General features: G+C 38.7%; 1 protein-coding gene across 1 annotated transcript in view; it reads right to left on the reverse strand.

Moving 5' to 3' along the window:
• Positions 1–22,365, reverse strand: part of KIAA0355 (KIAA0355 ortholog) — a 27,797-nt gene extending 5,432 nt beyond the window's left edge. Inside the window, 9 exon segments of the mRNA XM_008936960.1 lie at positions 1,147–2,132; positions 2,599–2,724; positions 4,227–4,324; positions 8,814–8,972; positions 9,881–10,042; positions 10,184–10,279; positions 10,539–10,679; positions 13,082–13,288; positions 21,691–22,365. Coding sequence (XP_008935208.1) covers positions 1,147–2,132; positions 2,599–2,724; positions 4,227–4,324; positions 8,814–8,972; positions 9,881–10,042; positions 10,184–10,279; positions 10,539–10,679; positions 13,082–13,288; positions 21,691–22,185 — 2,470 coding nt within the window. The 5' untranslated portion in view covers positions 22,186–22,365.
• Positions 22,366–22,814: the final 449 nt, after the last annotated feature.

The raw sequence follows: 22,814 nt of genomic DNA on the forward strand, positions 1-22,814 counted from the left end.
CGTAAGTTTATTTGGTGCTTGCTGAAAATCATTTTGTCCTCCCTTAAAGGCTGTGCATATATACCATAAGTATGTTTAAATAAGATGATGCTAATTCAGACTCATAACTGTTAAGAAGCTTTTGATAACATAACTATGATGTGTATTTTTGCCTTAGAAATGCCACTGGTTTATCAGCCAAGCTGAGAAAACTATCAAAACGATGAGTCAAATGAGCTGCACAGTCCTACCACAGGGCTGCCTGCCAGGGAGTGTGGGAAATGGATTCATGGCTTGATAAAGTTTTTACTGTTAGATCCAGTGCTCTCTCCCTCCACGCAGTTCTCACAAACACACACTACAAAGTTTCTGTAGCTATGTTCCAGGCTAACAAAAATTATGAGATAACAGAACTATAAGTCATTCTGAGTACTATTATCAGAAGAATTCATTAATCTCCTCTTAGGCTTTACAGTCAGTATCATAGTCTTTAGCTATTTGCTTGTGGCAATTAAATTTTAACGTTGCTTCACCTTAGACAATAATCTCTCTACATCTAGAATTTATTGGTGGTTCAAACATTTGGCAAACTACATGGCACTTGCTCTTTAATCTCTAACTCTTCGGCATCCAAGCTTGTCACTGCAGTGACAGCTGTAGAACAAGAACCAGCATGACTCTCATGGAATTGCACAGTGATGGAGGGGAAATGCAGGGATAGGGGAAAGATGCAATCTGGCTGCATCTCCACACTGCAAGACTGGTAATGAACAGGAAGGATCATTCTGGGGAGAGGTAAAATGTTCAAGTTCAAGAGTTTGGTTTTAAATAATTTTACAAATTAACAATAGGAGGCACATCATCTGTAAGCACCTCTTTCAGTACTTTGAGAGATGGTCCACAGAAGAAAGGTCAGAACTATTACAACTGGGACAAGAGAGAAGGAATTTGTTCCCATTCTTATCTATTAATGAAAGTTGTTTGTACCTGAGTTCATCTTCTGTTAAAAAAGAAAAAAGGCACACATAAAAGTAACTGCTTGTTTTTGTAAGCATCCTAGCATCAGGTGCATAGCACTAGGACATGACTGTTATTGCTAGCAATATTTCACAGTATTCTTTGTAAAACAACCCTTATAAAAAACATTAATAAGGAAATGCCACACACCTGCAGGGTCAAAAGGCAGGATTTCTCCCAACATCCCAAACACTCCATCAGTTTGGTCACGATTTGGCCATGTGTTGTTTCTAGGTCCTTGTGGTTTCTGTCCTAACATCTCTGACATCATATTGTCCATATAGCTGCTCACAAGGCCCAAGCTGTACAAATCAGAGCTTAAATCTGAAAAACCAGGATTGTTCCACTGGTTTAGATGAGCCAATCCAGCTCCAACAGCTTGGGCTGGCTGCTGTGAAGAGTTAGTCAGCCATTTGGCAGGTACACGTTGCTGTGGTCCAATAGGCTGAAGCAAGTGTTGGTAATACTGCATTTGCTGCTGCTTTTGTGACTGTTGTTGCTGTGACAAGCCTTGCTGAGAGGGATGCAGCGGTGCGTGAGAGACAGATTGCGGTTGCTGTTGTACTGTTCCTGATTTTTGTTCTGTTGCAGTAGAGGATGCAACAGAGTTCCTTCTTTTCACCATTGGAGAAGTCTGCTGGGATTTGCCCATGTTAAAACCAGACAAGAAATCTATAACATCCTGCATTTCTTGGTCAGTTGGTAAATTCATACCTTTGTCATCCTTGCCATCATCTGGTTTGAAGAAGTTGTCCCGTCTTTCAACCAGAAACCCGTTCACTAGCTGACTGTTTGTGCTCTGAATTGACTGCAGTGGGTCTGCAGTCCTAGGAAAATTACCAGTGTTCAAAATGCTTTGCAACCGTGCATCTATGTTAGTGGGCATTTTAGCTTTCTCCTCCGAGCTGGAACTTATGAAGACATTTTTGGAAGGTGTATTGGGGATCGAGTAACTTCCAGTATTACTTGTACTGGTGCAGGCAGTTTTTTTTGTAAACCGTGAAGTCAGTTTTGAGAATGTCTTTTGTAGACCACCTGAAGATTTGCTTCCATTTCCAGATGGCATGTCAACTTGATTCCCAAAGTCTGAGATTTCACGCTGCAACTGGATCTGAATACAAGGCAAAGCCTGCTCCCTGCATCAACAAAAACACGTATATTAAACCACCTTTGGAGAAGAATGTGTATTTGGGTAATAGCTAGTGGAAGAAACAAATCAAAGACTGCCAAGTTCATAAGCTACTTCTGATGGTAACAATGCAAATTGTTACCAGTATTTGCAATTGCATTAACCACTCCCCATTCCTTAAGAGATTTCAGGTGTACTTCAAGACATACATGGAGACTAATTTAACATAAATCCAGTATTTTTGTGAGACAGAAAAAGACTTTTGTACACTTGGATAAGCTGCTGGTTTGGTATTAAGACTGCTGTCTCTCCATACACACCCCCAAGGCACCCATGCAGATTACCAATTTCTTGCTCTCAGTTTGACTACTGCTTTCCCCTGGTACTACCAAGTTCCTCAGTACAGGTCTTCCAACAATGACAGCTTTGTTTAAACAAGGGAAGTAGAGCACGAGGCTCAAGAGGAGTTGTACCTTCCTTCCTTCCACCTGTGTATGTCAAACACAGCAGTATACAGCACGTCTACTAGTCCCAAAGTCTTCTCTGGATCCAGACTCCTCTGTAGCAAAGACATTGTTGCTGGATCTTCTTTCAGACACCTGTAATCATCAGATTTAACTTAAAAATCAAAATATATATTTTTTACATTAAACAATTTTACCATACTGGTCATATAATAAAAAGCCAACTGATGCACTACTAATGCTCCTATAGGGGTGCAACTGCTAAAGGCAGCATTACATATGAATGCCTAAGGGTACTCAAAAGACTACGCCTGCAGCCCCAGTTTCTTTCTGCTGTCGAACAGACAACTAATTTAACTGTAGAATTAAGTTATATAATCTACCTTAAATTTATCACGATTAACGATGAGCTCTTTGGCTGAGCAGGCATGATTCAGGCACAGAGGTAAGAAACAACAAATACACCTGACAAACCTGACCCAAAACTAGTGCGTGGGTGTGCTGTGGAGTCCTGCGCCATGAACCCCAAGCCCCACAGACTTCATCTGGAAAGTGATTCTACTGAGCTATGAACATGCAGGATTAGTGAATTTTCCTCATGAGTGGCACAGAATCAGGACCGGATTTAAGGTGAAATCAGAGTAACTTAAACCTAAATATTAGCACATTTGTCAAGTACTTAATGAGCCCCTCCAGCAGATGAGTCAAGCAGCACTCTCATATGTGTCAGCAGGAGGAGCTCTTCCAGAGCACACAAAGCCTGGCTCAAATCACTCTCTTATTTTAGTTCTTTCATAATAGTGTAATTTACACAAAGAGTACTGAGAAGTGCCAGTTTATAGAGGAATTAAAGCTGTGCTTGGATAAACAGGCTATCAGTTCACTTGTACTTCTGGACTTATCACTGGTACCATCAGTAACAGGCTATCCCACTAGGGATTCAGATGAATGAATTGTGTTGTACTTAAAGTCATAACGCTGAGTACTCCAAAGTAAGGGAGAAAGGAAGCATCTTAATTCCAAATCCTTCTTTTAAAAGGGAGGAGATCCTCACCTGAACAGCAGATTGATCCTACTATTCTTTCCTAGGCGGTCAACTAAACTGGTAGGAAGAGCAACTTGTAGAACACAAGAGTTTTGTGGTTCATGGCAAATGCTTAAAGAACAGCTCAGTGAAGGAAGAGCTAAAACTCCCATTCATCTCCTAACCTAACTCTTGGCCTTCCTGAGGTAACACCTGGGAGGACCTGCCAGGGAAGAGCATAAAAGGAATACTATTGGAGTATTTTTTGTTTGGTTGGGTTTTTTTGTTTGTTTGTTTGTTTGTTGTTGGGTTTTTTTTGTTTTTTTTTTTTTTTTTTAAAACCTTCCTTTCCTCATCAAGCTTTAACATTTTCCTTTTAAAGTCTGTTTTAGTGCCTCAGCACTGCCCCTCTTCTGTTGCCTCCAGAGGCAGCAGTAGTACGAAGACAGCTAAAGCAGAACCGTCAGTCTCTCAGGAATTGTGGTATTCAAACAGTTCCAGATAAAAGAACTTAGGGAAGACATGCCATATTTGCATTTGTACAGCAACATTTTTCCCTATATATTTCAATCATAGCTATTAGTATGATCTGCAATACAATATTTTTATTTACCAAGTTGATGGAACTTGCACGACAATTCTGGATCCTTCTAAACTTATCTGAGGAGCATAGGCTTCTTTATTTTCTATCTGTGCTGTGTCCACAACCACCTAGCAAATAAAATGAAAATAAAAGGGAAATTATAAGCATTAGTTCTAGTAATTTTATCACTCCTATAGTTAAGATGCAACAGTCTTGCCTCCCTGCCACGCTACAGGTGGAAAAAATAACCAGATAAAACTAAATCAGCTTCAAAAATGATTGTATGTTGATTTCTATTTTCGTATCTGAAAAAGGAAATATAAAATTATTAGTTTGATACAATAACCTGTATTTCAAGAACTTAAATCTTCTCAGTTATAACTGTAGTTATGTCTCATTACATAGTTACTCACTGCTTTACATAACAGCTGGTAATTATCAATGGCTTTGTCTAACAGCCCTTAGATTTGAAAGGTTTGGTGCTATTACTACTTTAAAAGCTCCCAAACATCCACTTATCAAAATACTTTGAATAGTTTAACTGCAGTGCATGGTATGATATAGACAAGTAGTATTTAGACTGAAACTCTTCACATAGATCACAATTTTTAACACACTTCTCCCCCCCATCCTCTCCCCCAAATATAAAACCTTAAAACACCATCAACATTTCTCTATTATACTTAATTGAACTGTACTGTTGTTAATTCCCTATAATATGAAGAAAAGTAACTTGAATTTGTTGACTTCTAAGCCTTCTGCAAGGCATCATGAAGATACATGGAAGGTAAAAGTCTTGAAAATTAACCTCCTGTCACAAACCCTTCTTTTTATGGAATTGAGAAGGAATGGATTCACATCAGCTTCATTTAAACTTTTATACCAGTGATAGTAAATTCCATATTTGGTTGGTGCATTCTGTTGTTGTCCAGTCTGCATGGGTTGGCCTTTGATCATTTCCATAATTTCCTATTTTGGTCATGCTGAACCAGCAGCTTTTTGGCAGCACTCAGCAGTTTTTGCTTCAGTGACTAGCAGATTAGCTGTACCATTTCTCCTTGAAATGGCAAAAGTCCTCTGGTATAAATAAGCCTCAAGGGATATTACTGGCTTTTTTTGCAATCATCCTACACTGGGTTCTGCTTCTAACTGGTTTTCTATCACTGCTTATGAAAAATGTGAAATATGAGTAATGCTGAGAGTTGCTTCTCTCTTGCTTTAACAAAACCATCCACTGACATTTGAACACAATTATTTCCCACTTTTTGGATTTTAGCATAAGGCCTTAGTTTTGCTCCAGTTGGCAAAGCATTTGCCCAAGTTTATTCAAACTTGTGAAACATGTCTAAGCACTGAGACAAAACCCTGTGCTACTATCCACTCATGAAAACATCTCTCATTTCATACAAAGGCAACTTCACTACTTTTTCCCTTGTATTTGTACCATTTTAATTTTATGTAATTTGGTAATCTGCTACTCAGCTATACTGCAATTATAACTGGGATAAGGAGAGAGGAACTTAGGAGCAATGTTTTTCACCTCCCAAGAAAAATATTGTCTGCATCTCAGACCTTGAAGTCAGAACTAAAATGGGATTTGTGCAGACCTAGATCAGCTTCTGGTAGTGGTGCATGGGAGTGCTCATGGCCTGGGCTTTGTTGGGGGCGTTCCCCCCTCACCTTCCTTCCTTCCCTCTAAAATAAGTTTTACATTTCTCAACATTTTGTCAGAGTTACAAATTTGGGATTTAAACATACTAGAGATTTAGTGCTTCTGCAATGCACTTTGTTGTTTGTTACAGGAAGATCTACTGGCACAAGAAAGAATGGCTAGAGACTCAGTTAAGCCTTCCCCTCATGACTCTGCATGAGGCCAATTCAAACTTTTATTTCCACTCATCTTCTGAATTAAACTATTTTAACACATTACTTTTAATCAAACATGGATATTTCTTCAGCTGACTCAAATCTGAAAATATAGTTCTTAATATATATGCTAAGGTTAAAAAGTTAAAAACTGCATTAGTAAAAATTATTTCCTATGCTAAAAACCAGAAGCCTAAAATAACTAAGCAAAACCAAGTCACATATCATTGTGTTTTCCACTCTTAATGAGTTTCTTCTTAAAAGGCACATGGAAAGACAAGCTAAAGCTAGTGAGACTGTCAAGTAATGTTCTTTTTTAAATTGGACATTTAAATGACATATTTACACACAATTTTGAACTAATTCAGACAGCTTAGTTTCTAAAAGCAGTAAACCAAAGACTACATAATATTGTTCTATGATTCATTTATCTGAGTTACACACAAAATAAACTTAAAATAAACATGTTCTTCCTCCCAGCCTGGTGGGTGCTTAGAAGACAGCTTCCTGTGCATCAGACATCTATTGTTCTTGTTTTACAGGTGTTTCCTCTCTCAGCTCCACCCAAAGAATGCTTTAAAGAATCAAATTACAACATCTCATCATTGCATGAGGCTACTTACAAGCATAATTGAATCCTATAAAAAAAAATTAAGCACATAAGTTCATAAAGAAAAACCTCAACTGTCACCCTTCTAAATTGTAACAAATCAAAGTAAGAATGAGCACAGGACAGAAGGCTCACAAGTATTTAGTCAGTGGTATAGCTCACTACTGTGGCATTGAAGATGGAAACCTGCTGCTTTCAGAACCTGATGTTCATGCAAAAATCTTTGGAGACACTCAAGATTCAACACAAGTAATATTCCTTATATCAGCACTGTCATTTGGGAAAATGTGCAAGTAAGCTTTATGCTGACAACTCTCCAAGTGCTATGGTAAACCTGAAGAATATCAGCACTTTAATTACCAGCAGGTCTAACTAGTTTTGTGCAGGCTGGGGGTGACAAGATTTCCAGACTCCCGAGTCCAAATGTGCCTTTAGCCACTCCCCAAATCTCATCAGGGCAGGACTTGGGTGTGCACGACCCTGAAACCCCCTGGAAAAGAACCAGTGGGAGGTACAGCATCCTCCAAGGCATTCCTCATCTAGATACTTGGGAGCCAAGAACAACTCCTGAGTTATGGCACACTCCATAGGGCTGCTGAGAAACAAGTTTCTCTCTTGGCCTCATTTCCCATACCTTGCTACTGACTCCCATCATCCCACCGTGAAGACATAATCCCACTTAAGCATAACCTTTTTTTCTAGTTCTCCTTGTACTGAATAAAAGTTTTCTTTGAAAACACCTAAGTAGAAATTGGATCAGTTCTACTATTCCACAGTTGCTTTCTCTCCCTGCAAAGATACCCCTTCTTATGCCTCCCTGCAAAACTTGCTTATACAAAGTGGTAAGTGCATCACCATCTCCTACCCTTAAGCCCCTTATCACAGTGAAGCAAGGACTGATAGCAGGTGCACTGCTGTTACGACTTTGATGGTCTGTCCCTTTCATTTGAGGCTTTCTTTACATGAAAGACCAGTGAGTTCCAGTAAGGCTTGAACCTACTTCTCTAACAGATATTTAATATTAAGGGAATATCTAATGTCTAGTATTAAAGGAATGCTGAAGTAGAAATACCTGACAAACTTATTATTTACAATTTATCACTCACTGTTACTGGAGAACCTGTTAACGGTACCAAACCCTACATGTTTTAAGGAAGCAGAAGGCAAGATCAAAATCACGTAATCAGCTGTGTTATTTGTTTGAAAAAGTGTGGTATTTACAAAGTAGGTAGCAATATGGATCCTTCCATTAGAATTTACAAATTTAAGTCTTGATGGCCTGCCACTACCTTGAATAAAGAATCAGTATGGGAATCAACAAGATGCATTTAGCTCATGGTAGGTTAAAGATGATTCCAAGAACCCTTGACAGAAACCATCACAGGCTACAGGGTACTTTCATGCCTTCATTTCTTTCCTATCCTATTGCATTCTTGCCCCCATTTTATTTGTCCAGACAAATGAAAACTCAGAGTAGTCAAAAAACCTGTGTCATGAATGAACACTTTATTAAATTAGGAGATTGCAGTAATTAATTATGGAAGCAGAAATGCATTTTCTTATCAGAGTATGTTCCAAGTATCTATTTTTAGGAACTGTTTAGATACTGTAAAATCGACGGGTTTTGTTTCTAAAGAACACGTATGTCTACAGCAAGGTATTTAACTGCTCTGTCATCTGTTGGAGACGTCACACAGCATTACTTGGTGCAGAGGAATTCCTGGTTTATCCTGGGCAGGAAGCCCAGCTTCCATTCAAAGCCGAGAACTGAAGAAATGGCAGTTTTTAAAGTTGATCTGAAGGGGAGCGTGGGGGACAGAGCGTTTCTTTTTGACATAGTCATCTATCGACTCAAACATCTTTCTATTCCACTATGAATTAGAAGTTTCTTTTCTTGTGTTCACTCTAATAACGGAGACTACCTGGTACACAGCACATCCTCCTGTCCCTGTCAGCTACAGATACATACCATCTACAAACTTGCATTCTACAAGGATATGGTCTGCTCATAAATCCAGTTAGCTGCAGCATTAAAAATGGAGGAGAACAAAGTAGCTTCCAAACTCACTATAAAATATCTAGTTTCTCTTCAGGATGTTTAAGTAGCCCTTTATTTGCTAAGCCTATTCATAGTCACTTACCAGTCCAGCCTGGCCAAATAACAATTGTACAGCAGTTTTGCAGGCTCCTCGCCAAGTGGAAGGGCAAACCTGATTTAGTACTTCAGTAACAGGAGAGTCATCCCGTGGTGTAAGTCCATTATGGCATCCAGCTTCTTTGATCAACTGCAGCATTGTGTGCTGGGGAAGGGAAACACCACAGAACTCTGTCATGCTCAACACGTCATACAGAAATGTTAACACAACTACTTCCATACCTATTTCTCACTGTTATACACAGTTTTCAAACAGCTACAATGTCCATTCCCTCTGAACAGTCCTGTATAACTAGAAGAGCTCAACTACAGAACAGAAACATGGAAGATGGTCTCTGCTCTTCGGAACATATTACTCCTCCAAATTCATACACAGTACTTTTGCTTATGTTCTTGGAAAATGGTTTAATCAAAACTACAAAAAGCACTGCAAAGACAACAGAAAAGCAGCATTTTAACCTGTGGATTGTTTCAACTCTTTCAGGAGCAAGGAATTTGGCTTATCTAAAAAAAGAAGTGAAAACACCAATTAAAATGGCCCAAACTACTACTGAATGGGCATCTTAAAAAAAATATTGTGGCTATTTGATTTAAAAGTTTGGAAGAAGATGGTAAAAGGACCTTCGTTATTAAGTATTTTTTTCAAGTACCTCCTTAGTACTAGGCTTGTCCAGACTTATTTTGGCCTCTAAGAAGCTAAAAGTTCTCACATGTGTCATCTGGTTGGGGCACCTGTAAGGCCTCACTTTCTTCTGCACTTCTTGATACCAAGCCCACCTGTTTCCAAAAGGTTCATAGAAGCTTCATTACCTCCTAGACTTCTGTGCTTCAATCAGAATGGACTCAATTTGCCCAGGTGGTTAAAATGTTATCAGAGGCAGGCGTGGACCTACCATGTTATCAACATCTTGTTTCCACAGGAAATCAAGGCTAAAAATACACACTTTTAAATACAAGTTTGGCCCCAAACTTCTCCTGTAGTAGTTCTCTGAATTTTGGGGAGTTCTGTTCTTTTCCTCCCTGCACTCCTGTGGCTAGATTCAGGGTTATTACCGTTTTCAGCTTCAGGTTTTCTGCTGCAGACTCATTAAAGGATATTCCTTTCAGAAAATGCGATCCTATCTGAACAGGTACAGTGGGCAGTTCACACTGAATTGGCTGAGGTGGAGTCTGTCTCCTTCCTGTTTGCTGGGCTTCAGCTTCACTGCAACAGCCCTAGAATGTAAAAGAAGGCATCAGTTGGAAGCAATAAAGACATTAGGAAATCCAACCAGGGGTACAATTATTTTTTTTTTTTTTAAATAATTATTTTCAAGATGAAGAGGGATGAAGGAGAGCAGGTTTAGCACATCCTACCTGAAGACTTGCTTCAATAGCTTTTGGGTTCAAGTGGAAGCCAGCCTTCATTGCGTATTCACAATGGCCTAAACTCTCCAAAGCCACTTTGTAAGCCTGACATTAAACAAAAAGTTGAGATAGAACAGGCGTGTCAGCAAGAAAGCTAGCATACATATATAAGGATTGTCACACGGATTTACTCTACTCAGTTCCATGGCATACACAGCTTTATCATGTAAGATTCCAACACTAATTCTGAAATATCTCACAGCTGCTTGTAGCACGTATTTCTGCAGTAACATACTCCCCTATTTCATTCCTTGGCCCACTGACCATACTATATGCACACAAAAACAGCAGACTAAAAATTCACCTGCAAAGCACTGTCAATTTTCATGTTTAGGTCTTTGAGCTGATGTTCAGGGATTGCCACACTCTGTGAGCAGAAAAGTTGCTGAACTTCAATTCCTGCCAAACACCCATCACAGGCTCTTTCTCGCAGACGAGATGTGGCCTGTAACATAAAATAAAAACCCAGGGTAAGGAGGTTCATCATTAAACCAGGTCAAGCTTAATCAAATGTTTTAAAAAGAGGAAAAAAAAATAAAGGACCAAAAACCAAAGCTTATAACATTATAAAGAAGATGAGAAGCAGCACTTGATGGAAAGGATCTCGAGGAGATAATTATAATTTATTAAACCTCTATTGCTACTTTAAAAGTACAAATCTCATGTAATTTTTATGACATCTAGGTGTTGGCTAGCAACTTAGTTCAACATTGTTTGCTGTTACTATTTCAGCTCCCTCTCAGGACTAAGGATCCTGTTACACAGGCCACATGATGACTGTGGTCACCAGAGGAGGTTCTTGTAACTTCAACATAAAGGGTATTACGTGCCACAGGAATAGAAGATACATTTAATCACATGTACAAACACTCCTGTGTATGTAAGAAGATATATTTTATAAAATGAAGGGTGATTACTGTGGTGCAAGACTAATATCAACTTAGCACAGCAAGAGAATAGCTTTATATATGTTTTTGAAAAATCAGAAATATGAAACACCAAGTATCTAGATTACACTACTGAGCAGGGTAAAACAAAAACTTGCTCTCAACTGCATTTAAATTCTCAGATATGGCTTATTTTTCAGTCTAGGAAGGAGTCTTGGTCTAAAGCAGGACGTCCAATCTGGAGATTTTTGGTACAGAGATACTGCTCACCTCATCAATACATAGGAAATTACAGCATTTTCCAAGTGAAAAATCTTCAAAAGGAAAAATAGTCTTGAGCTAATGACAAAGTATCATTTTAAATTTTCTTCTGAAACAGCAGTACATTCTCCTGCCAAAGAGTCTGCTTTTATATGGAAATAATGGATTGCCTTCCACTCCACAAAGTCATAATTAGGAAAGATTTCAGTATTTTAAATCTCCCTCTATCAAAATAACCTCTATATTAGTCTGTCTACAATTAAAGAAAGATTTTATTTTCTTTACAGAGCACAGATTTTTACTATGGTGTTCTAAAACCCAACACAACACTTCAGATTAGCTATTTTAGTCAATCATAAAAATTGTCCAGTTTCTTCTACTGTTGTGCTGCAGTTAAGGAAAACCTGTATTTTTTTCTTCTCCTCCCTATGCATGTTTAATAGAAGATTCAATTAGTGTAATACTCATACTAAACTCTGTTATCAAAATACAGGTTTTATTAACAGAAATAGCTGAAGTGGGCTGCTAAGGAGATAAAAAAGAAAGTTAAGATCCCAGATTCTGCAAACCCAAGCAGATTTTAAGCACATTTTAAACAAACCTGACAGCAATTGCAAGGGCATGTCTAGAGATTTTAATACAGTTTTAAGGAACTAAGTTAATTACCCATTAAATTAACTATTTTTATGCAAAAGGAGTATATCTGTATCAGCATTAGACCTGCTACAATTACCAGTAATACAACTGAAGCACTTCCAAATCCCTATTTTATCCACTGAAATAAACTTATGCTGCAGTAAAAATTGCAAATAACTCCTTTGCATTCATAGTTCTAAAGGAAACTTGTCTGCTTTCATAAACTTTGCAGATGTTAGTTGACAAATGGAAACCTTGACAAGGTTGCCAGTCAAGATGATTAACAAGCCTTTGTGGGCTGCCAAATTAGAATTCAAAAGCACATGCTCCATGTTACTTAAATTTAAGGAAACCATGGATTCAGTGTCTGAATCCATTTTGATCCATCAGTCTGCAGACTTCAGTAGTACAAGGGCAAGCAGAAAAGCTCATAAATGTATTTTGTAAAGTACTTTTTTTCGGCAGGAAAAGTAAGGATTCCATAGATGGCAGTGTCTGTGAAAATACAAGTACATAGTGGTACATTTAAGTAACAATTAACATTTCAGTAACTGATGGATCACGTAACATCAAGCTTAACAGCATGATGATAACAAGTGTTAAGTTACCATAAAGATTTTTAAGTCTAAAATAGAACCCATACTCCAAATTTAAGAGAAATTGACATTATCTAAATTATTTTTCATCAAGATATTGCTCTGGTTTTAAATGACTTATTGTTTCTTGCTGTACTTTCAAATTTGCTCTGTCTGCCAAACCACGTCTTACCATTGTTAATTGGTTACTAATAACAAAAAGCTGTTTCCATTGTTTGCGCACTCCTTACGTACAATCATATCGCTAAGAAAACTTTACACAGGGCAAAGGCAGTATAATCACCATAGAGGTAAAACAAGGCTTAGCTTCTGAAACTAACTGCACCACATTCCCCTCTTCAAAAGTATCAAGTCTTTAAAATCATAGATTGACTTCTGTTATTAGGGCACCCAGGCCAAATTCAAGTTTCACTAAACACATCTGTCATTTCACTAAATGTAATGTCACTACAGTAAGACCTCTGTACCTCTGCTGCTCCTCTCCACGATCTTACTGCATCTTCTAGCTCATTTGTGGGGCTTAAATTAGATGCTCCAGCCCCACTAATGTTCTTTCTCTCCTGAGCAACAGCTTCAGCAAAGCAAGAGTGTGCCACTGGCTGGACCTTCTGCAAAGCTTGTGACAGGAACTGAAAGTGGACCTGCATCACTGTCAAGAAACATCGCCCAAGTACCTGCAAGAGAAGAAACAAACCAGTTTCATGGAAGCTTCCCTTCTTTCTTTTTTTCTTTTCAGTGGTTGTTGTAAGGAACCAAGTTAAACTCAAATCTTTTTTTATTCAGATAACACTTCAGATTATAAGTAACACATGATATTTAACCATTTATTTAAAATACGGTAAACAGTGAGCAAGTATTGGTTTCTGTGAACTAAGGGGAGAGCAGACTGATCCCATGTCTTTTTTACTTCCACACTCAATGGTTATTTGAAGAATGAAAAAATTGTTTAGCAGTATTAAGCACAATGAAACAATACAAAAATGGGGGAAACATATTATCACAGGGACAAAATCAACAGCAAAACCCACCTGCACACAGACATAGCTGTACTTACGCTAAAAAACCTAAAGCAACAACAAAGACCGAATAATTTTCAAACATTATCATAAAAATCAGAACTTTAATCCAGCAGTTTATCTTCCAAGCAGAGCAACAACCAGTAGCACACATCAAAAACATTTTGCCACATAATACAGTGGTGAAGCAGTGCCATTTTTAGAATGTAACAGCGACTGCAGAATGCATGCACAAAGTTGCAGCCCTGTCACTTGCATTGTCTGACAGGAACTGCTAACGCTGGCACAAATCTCCCCTTCTGAATATTTCACTGAAATGGGTCATGCATACTGGGGAAGCCCGAGGGAAGGCAGGGAAGCGAAGCTGCCGGTCCCTCCCCGCCCTCGCCAGGCTGAGGGGGCACCAGCACCACGCCGGGAAGGGACACCCACCTCTGCCAGAGCTGGGCTCCACGTCCTGCACCCATACACTTCCATCCCCCCGGCTACCTCCCCCTCTCCTGCCAACACTAATGAGAAGGATGGCCAAAGACAGACTTGTGCCTCATTTACTACAGGCAGAACCAGACGGGTCACACAAAGTGAGTATTTGGGGGCAGTGCCTGCATGCAGAGGAACAGCCAGGAGCGCAGGCATCCCGGACAGCCTGGAGAGCAGCACGAGCAGCAGTCTGCCATCCACCTTCAGGGCTGTGCTCTCCTAAGCGGCCAAAGGCGTACAACAAAGCTTAATTAGAACGAAGCAGAGAAGCAAGTATTTTCTAAATTACTGCAGAAACGATTTTTAAACCATTCAATGTGTATAGCTTCTTTTATAAAACTCATCATAAAGTGGTTTAAAATGTATATTTGACTTTGATTTATTACAAAAGACTCAACTTGAATTCCATTTTAGGAATAATTCATCAAATACACAGATAATGTACAAAGCCATCATGCCTTGGAGCAAATAAATCATCTGGCTTCTTTTCAACTACATTCTTCTGGAATAAAAATATTCAGACACAATGGTCTTTCTGGCAAGGCTCTGTAGTCACACGAACAGTAACATGCATTAACTATCTGCTTCAGAAGATCCAGTGGTGGCGATGCTTTTTTCCATTGCATCCGGTCTCCTTGTGACATTCCATTCTGGTTCAATCACTTCCCTTCTTTGTACAAGGCATAAAATTAAACACTTTTGGTACTTTGACTGACCTCTGAAAGTGGAGTTTGCCTTATTAAAAAAGCAGTTGGCAAATGCTAAAAGGAATAAAACTGCAACTTCTCTGGCTACAAGATTAGAAAGATTTATAAGAAAACTGTGGGAAAAGGCAACTGGTGATCTGAACATTTCTGTGTATGAACAATGCAGTTCTCAGGGGAAGAAGAAACTAGGACTCATTAGGAATTTCAAGCCGATTAAGTTTCAAAGAATATTTAAGGTACAGAGGTTGAAGTTTCCCCTGCCTGGGAATAATGCTCAAAATAAACAAACGATTTAGTCTAAGTGGCAGCACACAACATTCCTAGTCTAATTTACAATGTTAAATAGTAAAGATAAATAGTAACATCTGCGTTACTGAACTTCTGTGTTGTTTGAAAAATAATCTATTTTAGTCCTCCTCAGAAACGAGTAAAGACAGTTAACTCCTTAAACAAAATGCAAGTGGTGAAGGATTTTTGTACTGTTAAACACTCGGCAGATGCCAAACTCACATTGCTTTAAAGTTCACTTCTTGAGGATTTTCTTCCTGAGAACTGAAACTCTCTCTCCACTGTGGTAGAGAAGTATGACTGCCACCAGTCTAACAAACACAGCCAGGCTTGGCTAGCAGTCACCAGAGTGTGCAAAGCAATACACTAAATCTCAGTTATGAAATCTGCAGAACAACATTAGCATACAGATGTGGTGGGTTGTTTGGTTGTTTTCTCTTCACAGAGACACCACCATTTCTTTTTTGAGTTTATTTTTCCCTACTTTCCCATTCAGAATGTTTGGCTCTCCTTCTTTAGACCACAATAAGAACAAACTAAAGGTAGTGATTATGTAGTAATCAAAAATGAACTGGAATCACTACAGGTGTCAACTACTAGGTTCTTCTTAGTAGTGGTAGTGTTTTCTTAAACTATTTCTTAGAATCATTTATATTGCATATAAAATGAGGTCTTTAGCTTGCAAAGTTTTTGGCCTGTTACCAGCTAGGACAGCTATCTACCTCAGCAGCTGAATAACCTGACCTAAAGCAATCTGTCGTCCTGTTTAGGCAGTTGGAAGCAATGGGACTTTTGGGAAGGTCTCACTTCAGAATTCCCCATCTCCAAAGCAAGCAATAAGTTTAATCCAAGAGGTTACATACAAACGAGCATCAGGTGGAGATGCAGTGTTAGGTGACTCAGTCCCATATTATCCTCCTAATGGAGCCACACAACCAACTTCAGCATATTTTGCTGGACAAATGGCATGCATAATTTTGCCAGATTTCATTACTAAACAGTGATGCCATGCAAATTCTCCAGCAAGCAAATCTTAAACAACAGATTCTTTAAAATGGAACACTACCATTAACAGAGTTAGCAACTAAATATTGCCAGTCTCCCAAACTTGATATACCAGTCCCAAGCACCATTTTATGCAGTAGATTTCCCCATAGTTTTTTGTTGTTGTTGTTGTTGTTTTAATTTTTGTTTGTTTGTTTTGGCTATTTCCCTAAATAAACAACACCTAAGTAACCAAAAACACCGCAACATGCTTATTCAGTGGTTTCTTACAACCCACATTTCCCTTCAGAGTTCTTAATGCCTTTAATAACAATAAGCCCTGTGTACAACCTGTCTAGCGCTGAAGAGACCAGATTAAAATAGCAATATAATGAATTTAACAAGGTCTGACTCAAACTGGTGTACCAGATTATGAGATAACTCCCTTTCCCACATATTACTGAAAGTGGGCAGAATATTATTCATTTTTACTATGTAGCAATACCCTGCAGTTTAAAAGGGTGATCTCATGATCAAAACACCTCCTAGTGAAGATACAATCCTGCTCATTGAAAGAGTTGTCTACAAAGCAAACTGGATTCTAGCAGAAGTTGCTCTCTCATATGTACAGTACTGGGAGATGCAGGCAACCTAACAGGATAATTTCAACTGGCTAACAGTCAACCTAAAAGCCCAGTAGTGATAATCTGATATTGACAGCTACTAAAATGCTAGCTGTAACTTAGCAAAACAACACTTAAGTGTTAAATATTTTTAAAATAAAAAGCAATAATTAAAACGTAATACAAAATATTTCTCAAGACAATGTGAGCAGATCACAAGATTACAGACAAAGACAGAGTACAAGGGCATTCCATCAAGCCATAGCATTTTCTGCTGATCTGAAGCAGCTTTTTCCAAATATTTTAAAAATAAAAAGCAATAATTAAAATATAATACAAAATATTTCTCAAGACAATGCGAGCAGATCTGAGAGCAGATCACAAGATTACAGACGAAGACAGAGTACAAGGGCATTCCATCAAGCCATAGCATTTTCTGCTGATCTGAAGCAGCTTTTTCCTAACAGTTCCTCAACTTGGAAAAGTCTGAAGCCAACCCCTGCAAATCCCAGGGAGGATAATTTAAAAAAAAAATTATTTAAATTGGGCTTTACAATGTTTGCTAAGGACAGCCTACATTTTATATCTGCTCAGACATTTTTGTCCCACAAGCATCTTGTTCAAAAATCTTCACTTATTTTATACACAGAAAAAGCCAAAATTATCTCCCTTTAACACAAAACAGCATCCAGGTAGGCACCCTGTGCCCATTCATGCTACCTTTTGTTTGGGAAGGCAATACATACATCTGTTATCACTGCCCCTTTTAAAAAAATACATACACTTGATTAACTAAACCAAGATTCACTCTTTGTATTTTGCACTACTGAGGCTGTTGCAAAGCTTCACGGAAGATAAGGAAATACGGAAACTTTTTCAGGTTCCCCTTCTGTCAGGACTTCCTTTAGCACTTTTATTAACAGAAAAACAGGTTTACTGCATTATTCCAGCTCACAAGACTTTTAACAGTAGATCTGGAAAACCTAACACAAAGCACACTCTTGTTCCCAAGCTGTTCCTCACTCATACAGGAACAGAAGACCTGAGAATTCATATTTTTTTTGAAAGGAGGAAAAAAAAAAAAAAAAAAGCAGAAAATAAAAATTGGCATTTCTGAAATTAAGAAACCTGGAGAGACTCCATCTGTCACCAACACTTTGATCTAGAGAAGTCACCCTCTTACACATCTTGGCACACAGTTCCAAACTAGCAAGCTCTGTTCTGCTAAGAAATAATAAATAAATTAAAAACTTCAGCCACTGCTGCTACAGTCCAGGTTGCACAGTCTTTTTTAGTCCAAATCCAAGTCAGCATATGGGGGGGAGGGGCTAGAGCCCACTACACTAGATAAAAATGTGTGGCACCTCAGAAAAACTACAGGTCTCTCCTTACTCTCTAACACCAAACCTGCTCTACTTGTATTTCTCATTCTCCCTCAAAACATACAGCTCCTGTTGAGAAACCCTTAGGAAAAGTATGTTTTCCTTAGCTGGGCTCATGCCTCATTCTCATGTCCTTCTCATGAATTTGGGGTTCTGTCCTCCCACTCCACCATGAATTACAGCTCACCTCCCACTGCCTCTATAATACCAGACTCCATTCCACCTCTTCACAGAATACTGCTGAGCTGCCACTCACAAGGCCCCTCACACACTCTTTGTCTCCCCTGGTCAGTGAACTCTGATAAAGTCAGGAAAGCCCTTTATATTTTTCCACTTCCATTGTGAATTTTTTTATGTTGCTGTTAGTTTTATGAAATGTTATTTTCTATGGATCAAGGAAAAAAAACCCAAGCAAACAAACAAAAACCAACAAATACAAAACAAACAAACAAACAAACACCCAAACAAAACACAAAACCACACAAAAACCCACACACAACCAAACAGGTCACACTTTCTAAAATTAAAATTTCTGCATGAATAGCTCAGTCTTCAAACCACAGAAAAACAGAGCAGGTAGAAGCTCTCAAAAGGTTAGACTGCTGTCCCAAGCAAAGAGCAATTTCACCTGGGTCAGTTTTGGCAGATGCAGGTTTAACCTGTTCTGTCAGGTCTTCATGATGGCAGCTCCCTACCCTGTGCAGCAACACGTGCCAGCGCTTCACTAGCATTACAAGGTATTGCTACAACATCTAACATGAATCTTTCCTTCTGAAATTTAAGTTCATTACTTCTTGCTCCACCTTACAGAGACAGGAAGAACAGAACACTGTCAGGTCTTCTGGCTGCTTCTTACATACCTGAATAATTCTGATTTTCCTTCTTAGTCTTCTGTTCTGTAGAGTCAGTCTTTTCAATTTGTCTTCTGAAGTCCTATTTCTTGGATGTCTGATTACTCTTGCTACTCTCCTCTGGTGTCTCTCCAGTTGCTCACTATTTCTCTAAGTACAACAGCAGTGGTGCATGGGTGCACTGTTGTGTTTAAGGCCACAATAACCAAAGTGAAGAGAGTTGAACGCTTATTTCATGGTTCTTGCAGGTTATAGTTTTGTTAATTACATGATAACTACCTTTTTGCACAACAGCAACAACACTGATTTATTATTTGCAACCACACAGCACTGACTCCTACTCAACATACAACTACCAGAGGCCTTAGAACTGTTCTTCAGAACTGCTGCCCAGTGGGCTCCACTTGTGAGGCTGAAAATTTCTGTTTAAATATTGTAACATTCAGGTTTCCCTTCTGAATTCCATCCCAACTGGAAAACTCATTTGTTCAAGATTATTGTTAATTCAGCAGGTCTTCCAGCATACTTAGGTACTTTCAAGGCACCTTCAAACTTAAATATATTCTCTATACCGACCTCTGCCTAGGTCCATCTCAACTGTGAGCAACTGATAACTGCTTCCTGGGCAAAATCATCCAAATAGCTTACCTATATACTTAAGTCACCTAAACCATGTTCCCTGGCCAACTTACAAAACAACCACGTGAGTCAGTGTCTAAATCCTTAAATTTTGCTGGTTCTTAAGCAAAAGCAGAAAGCAGTATTTGTCTCATTACACAAAAATTCCCATAAATCTTGCATATTGACTTTTTTTAAAGGTGTATGCAAGATGCAGTTTTCATTAAGAAAAGTACAACAATAAGTGACTAATTTCCATAAGACATTCCTAAAAAGAAAACCAAGCAATCCAGCCTGCATTGTCTTCATATTTGTTCCTACCACAGAGCTGCCTGGTGAAGAGAGCATTGCAGGTGCACACAGAGCTCAGGAACAAGCTGTAGATCTATACAGGTAAGGTGGGGACCAAAGCAAGTTTCTCTGCCTTTGCTTTAAGCTGGCAGGACACTCAGTCAACTTATGCAAACAATGATTTGCTTTTGCTTATGAGTTCCTCTGCTGAAGAAGCACTCTCCCCACACAGCGTGTGGGGCAAGGTATCAATTAGCACCTCGAATTGCTTGACTAGGTTATAAAAGCAGCATACAGGTAGTTGCCAACATTTTGCAAGACAAAGCCCACAAGAAAAAAAAAACAAAAACAAAACCAAAAAAACCACAACAACCTAGGAGACAGGTGGTGCTTTGTACAGTTTTGCCTTTTTTTTTTTTAATTATAAGTCTTTCAGCACAGGTATTATCAAGGTCTTTAATTATGTAAACTCACATTGCTTTTAACTTTTTTTTCCCCCTACAGCCTTAGCTAAACAGTAATGTTATTAGATTGTTTAAAAAATACTAGTCTACAGAAGACATTTATAACAAGTATATACCAAATCTTACTTCATCCTATACTAATTATAAACTGTCAGTCAAAAGAGTAAAATTAAAAGTTGTAGTGACAAATATTACCGACAGTTTATGTACAAGTAGCATTCTACTAACTACTTCATCTGTAAGTTGTGCAGTTATTGAAAGCAGGTAATGCTTGATAATCATGTGTGTATAACATTCATCCTTACAAAGATATCTGAAATCTAAATCAAAAATAAAGGGAACTCAAAAATAAGTTTTCCACTTCAGGATGGAATTCTGTAGGAACAACTCTGCAAAGACTGCTGTAAAGAAATACCTCCGAACACAAGGAATGACTTGAAACACCAGGGATTCACACAGGACTATGACCTAGCAATGCATCTTGCATAAGTAAGACATTTACTACAGGAGAAACACCCAGAAATACCCAGCCAGGCATGATGAGAGTTGGGGATTCTCTCAACTTCAAAACCTCTGAATTCAGACTGTTGGGGACTTACTGCCAGCATGTGGCAATTACCAAGTCATAATAAATTTTTATAGCACACATCTCTCATGCTAGCATGGCATTTTCCTTTTAAGCACAACATCTCAAAAAGACAAAATGTTTTGAAGATTGATAAAGCTTTCTTTTAAAGCAAATTTCAATCATTAGTCAACTAATTTTACAAAAACACTGAGGACGATACACCACTACCATGCGTTCAGGTTCCCCCTCAGAATGGATAATAGATAATTTAGAATATGGTGGCTTAATGCAATTAGGAATATTAGCTAACATACCACAAAATTGTTTAAAACTTATTTTCTTGGTTGGGAGAGACGGGGTGCCATGGTTAGCTTTGGTTTTGCATTATTATTAAACTAAGCATGGTTTCCCAAAAGAAGAAAGAGGTTGTTGGATTGGTGGATGTAAGTTTAGATCATAGAAGTTTACCATTTACAATTGTATAGATAGTACAATTAAATTATAACTCATCTTTCTTATTTCATGAAAACTTTCAATAGAGCAATACACCACAAGTTCTTACACAGAAATACTCACTAAATACCTAATTCAACATAGTTGGAAGTTAGGCACTGCAAAAAACTTAATACTTTCAAGAACAAAACATCAGAAATTAAGATGTTTGGGTTTTCTTACTGGCATTTCCCACAAATACAAAGCAGGACAGAGAGAACTTTTGGTGTAGAAGCCATACTGAAGAGAAGTCCAATTAAAGGTGACCGATACAAGTTCGGATGCAAAACAGCAGCCCCCAAGGTAACTTACCTCAATGTCTTGCAGGCTGAACTCTTTTTGATCTTTAAAGTTTGCAGCTCCTGCACTCAGTTCCATCAGCATTTTTGCTATTTCTGGTTTTATTGCTGCTGTGAGCCGACTCGCTGCTTCCATGACATGTTCCTGCACGTCTTTCAGTTGCATAGCTGCCTTAGAATAGTGCGAGTTCCTAAATACGCTGCTGAAAAGGTCTGTAAGGAAAGTGCTCGTACGGCAAAACACGTTGAGTGCATCCAGGTATTTGGAGATTCCCTGCTGGATGTCTGCGATCGGAGTAGTGTGGGACACAGGGTGGCTGCAGCTGCCCGCAGCAGCTGAGGAGACCAAAGGGGATGCTGGGGCTGTCGATGCCAGCGGTGCGCTCAGGGTCCTGCCTAGCTCAGGCATTTGATACTGCTGGTGTTGCTGCACTTTTTGCTTGGACCCGCCAAGCAAAAAGCGCCGCTTGTAGTCCATTTTGCTTTCTTGTGCACTACAGCAATACATAAGTGAGTGCTTCTCCAAAGATTTCTTGAATTAACAATCACTTGTCAAATTCCTTCCTCAAATATCTCGTTATGTACAGTAACAGTGAAGGACTGTGTACATAGGTTTCACAAAAGGCATTTCAAAAAGGCAAGCGTCTGTATAATCTGTATCAGCAGTGAGAAAGGCAGCAGATTTGCTGACTTGGTATTTTCAGTGTCCAGTGCAGCCCTGCTGCAGTTATAAACTGTACTCAAAAAGCAAGCCCAAGTATCTTAATAACCCCCTGTCCCTTGTTTGGTATTCCGCTCTGCACACAAAAAAGCAACACTGGAGCAGAGAAGTTATCACCTATGATTCCTTCATGAGCATATTATTGTCACTTGCTCTTGAGTCTACAAAAGTTATTTTTGTCAATGCAAATAATAGTTTCAGAAGCAATACCTTAATACAATTTTCCCATTAATAATACCAGGAAAAGTGGAGCAAACCACCGATCAACAGCGATTAGAAAAGCAGTGCAGAGGCTCCTTCCTTGAAAAATCAAATCCTTATGTCAGCAGATCAAATATTTTCAAATGTCTTGACAGATCCGGTCTGCCAGATTAGTTTATTTGTAGTGTCTCTTCTTAATACTGGAGGAGAAAAAA

This window comes from Merops nubicus, unplaced genomic scaffold (genome assembly GCF_000691845.1).
Source record: "Merops nubicus isolate BGI_N331 unplaced genomic scaffold, ASM69184v1 scaffold8353, whole genome shotgun sequence".
Classification (NCBI taxonomy): Eukaryota; Metazoa; Chordata; class Aves; order Coraciiformes; family Meropidae; genus Merops; species Merops nubicus.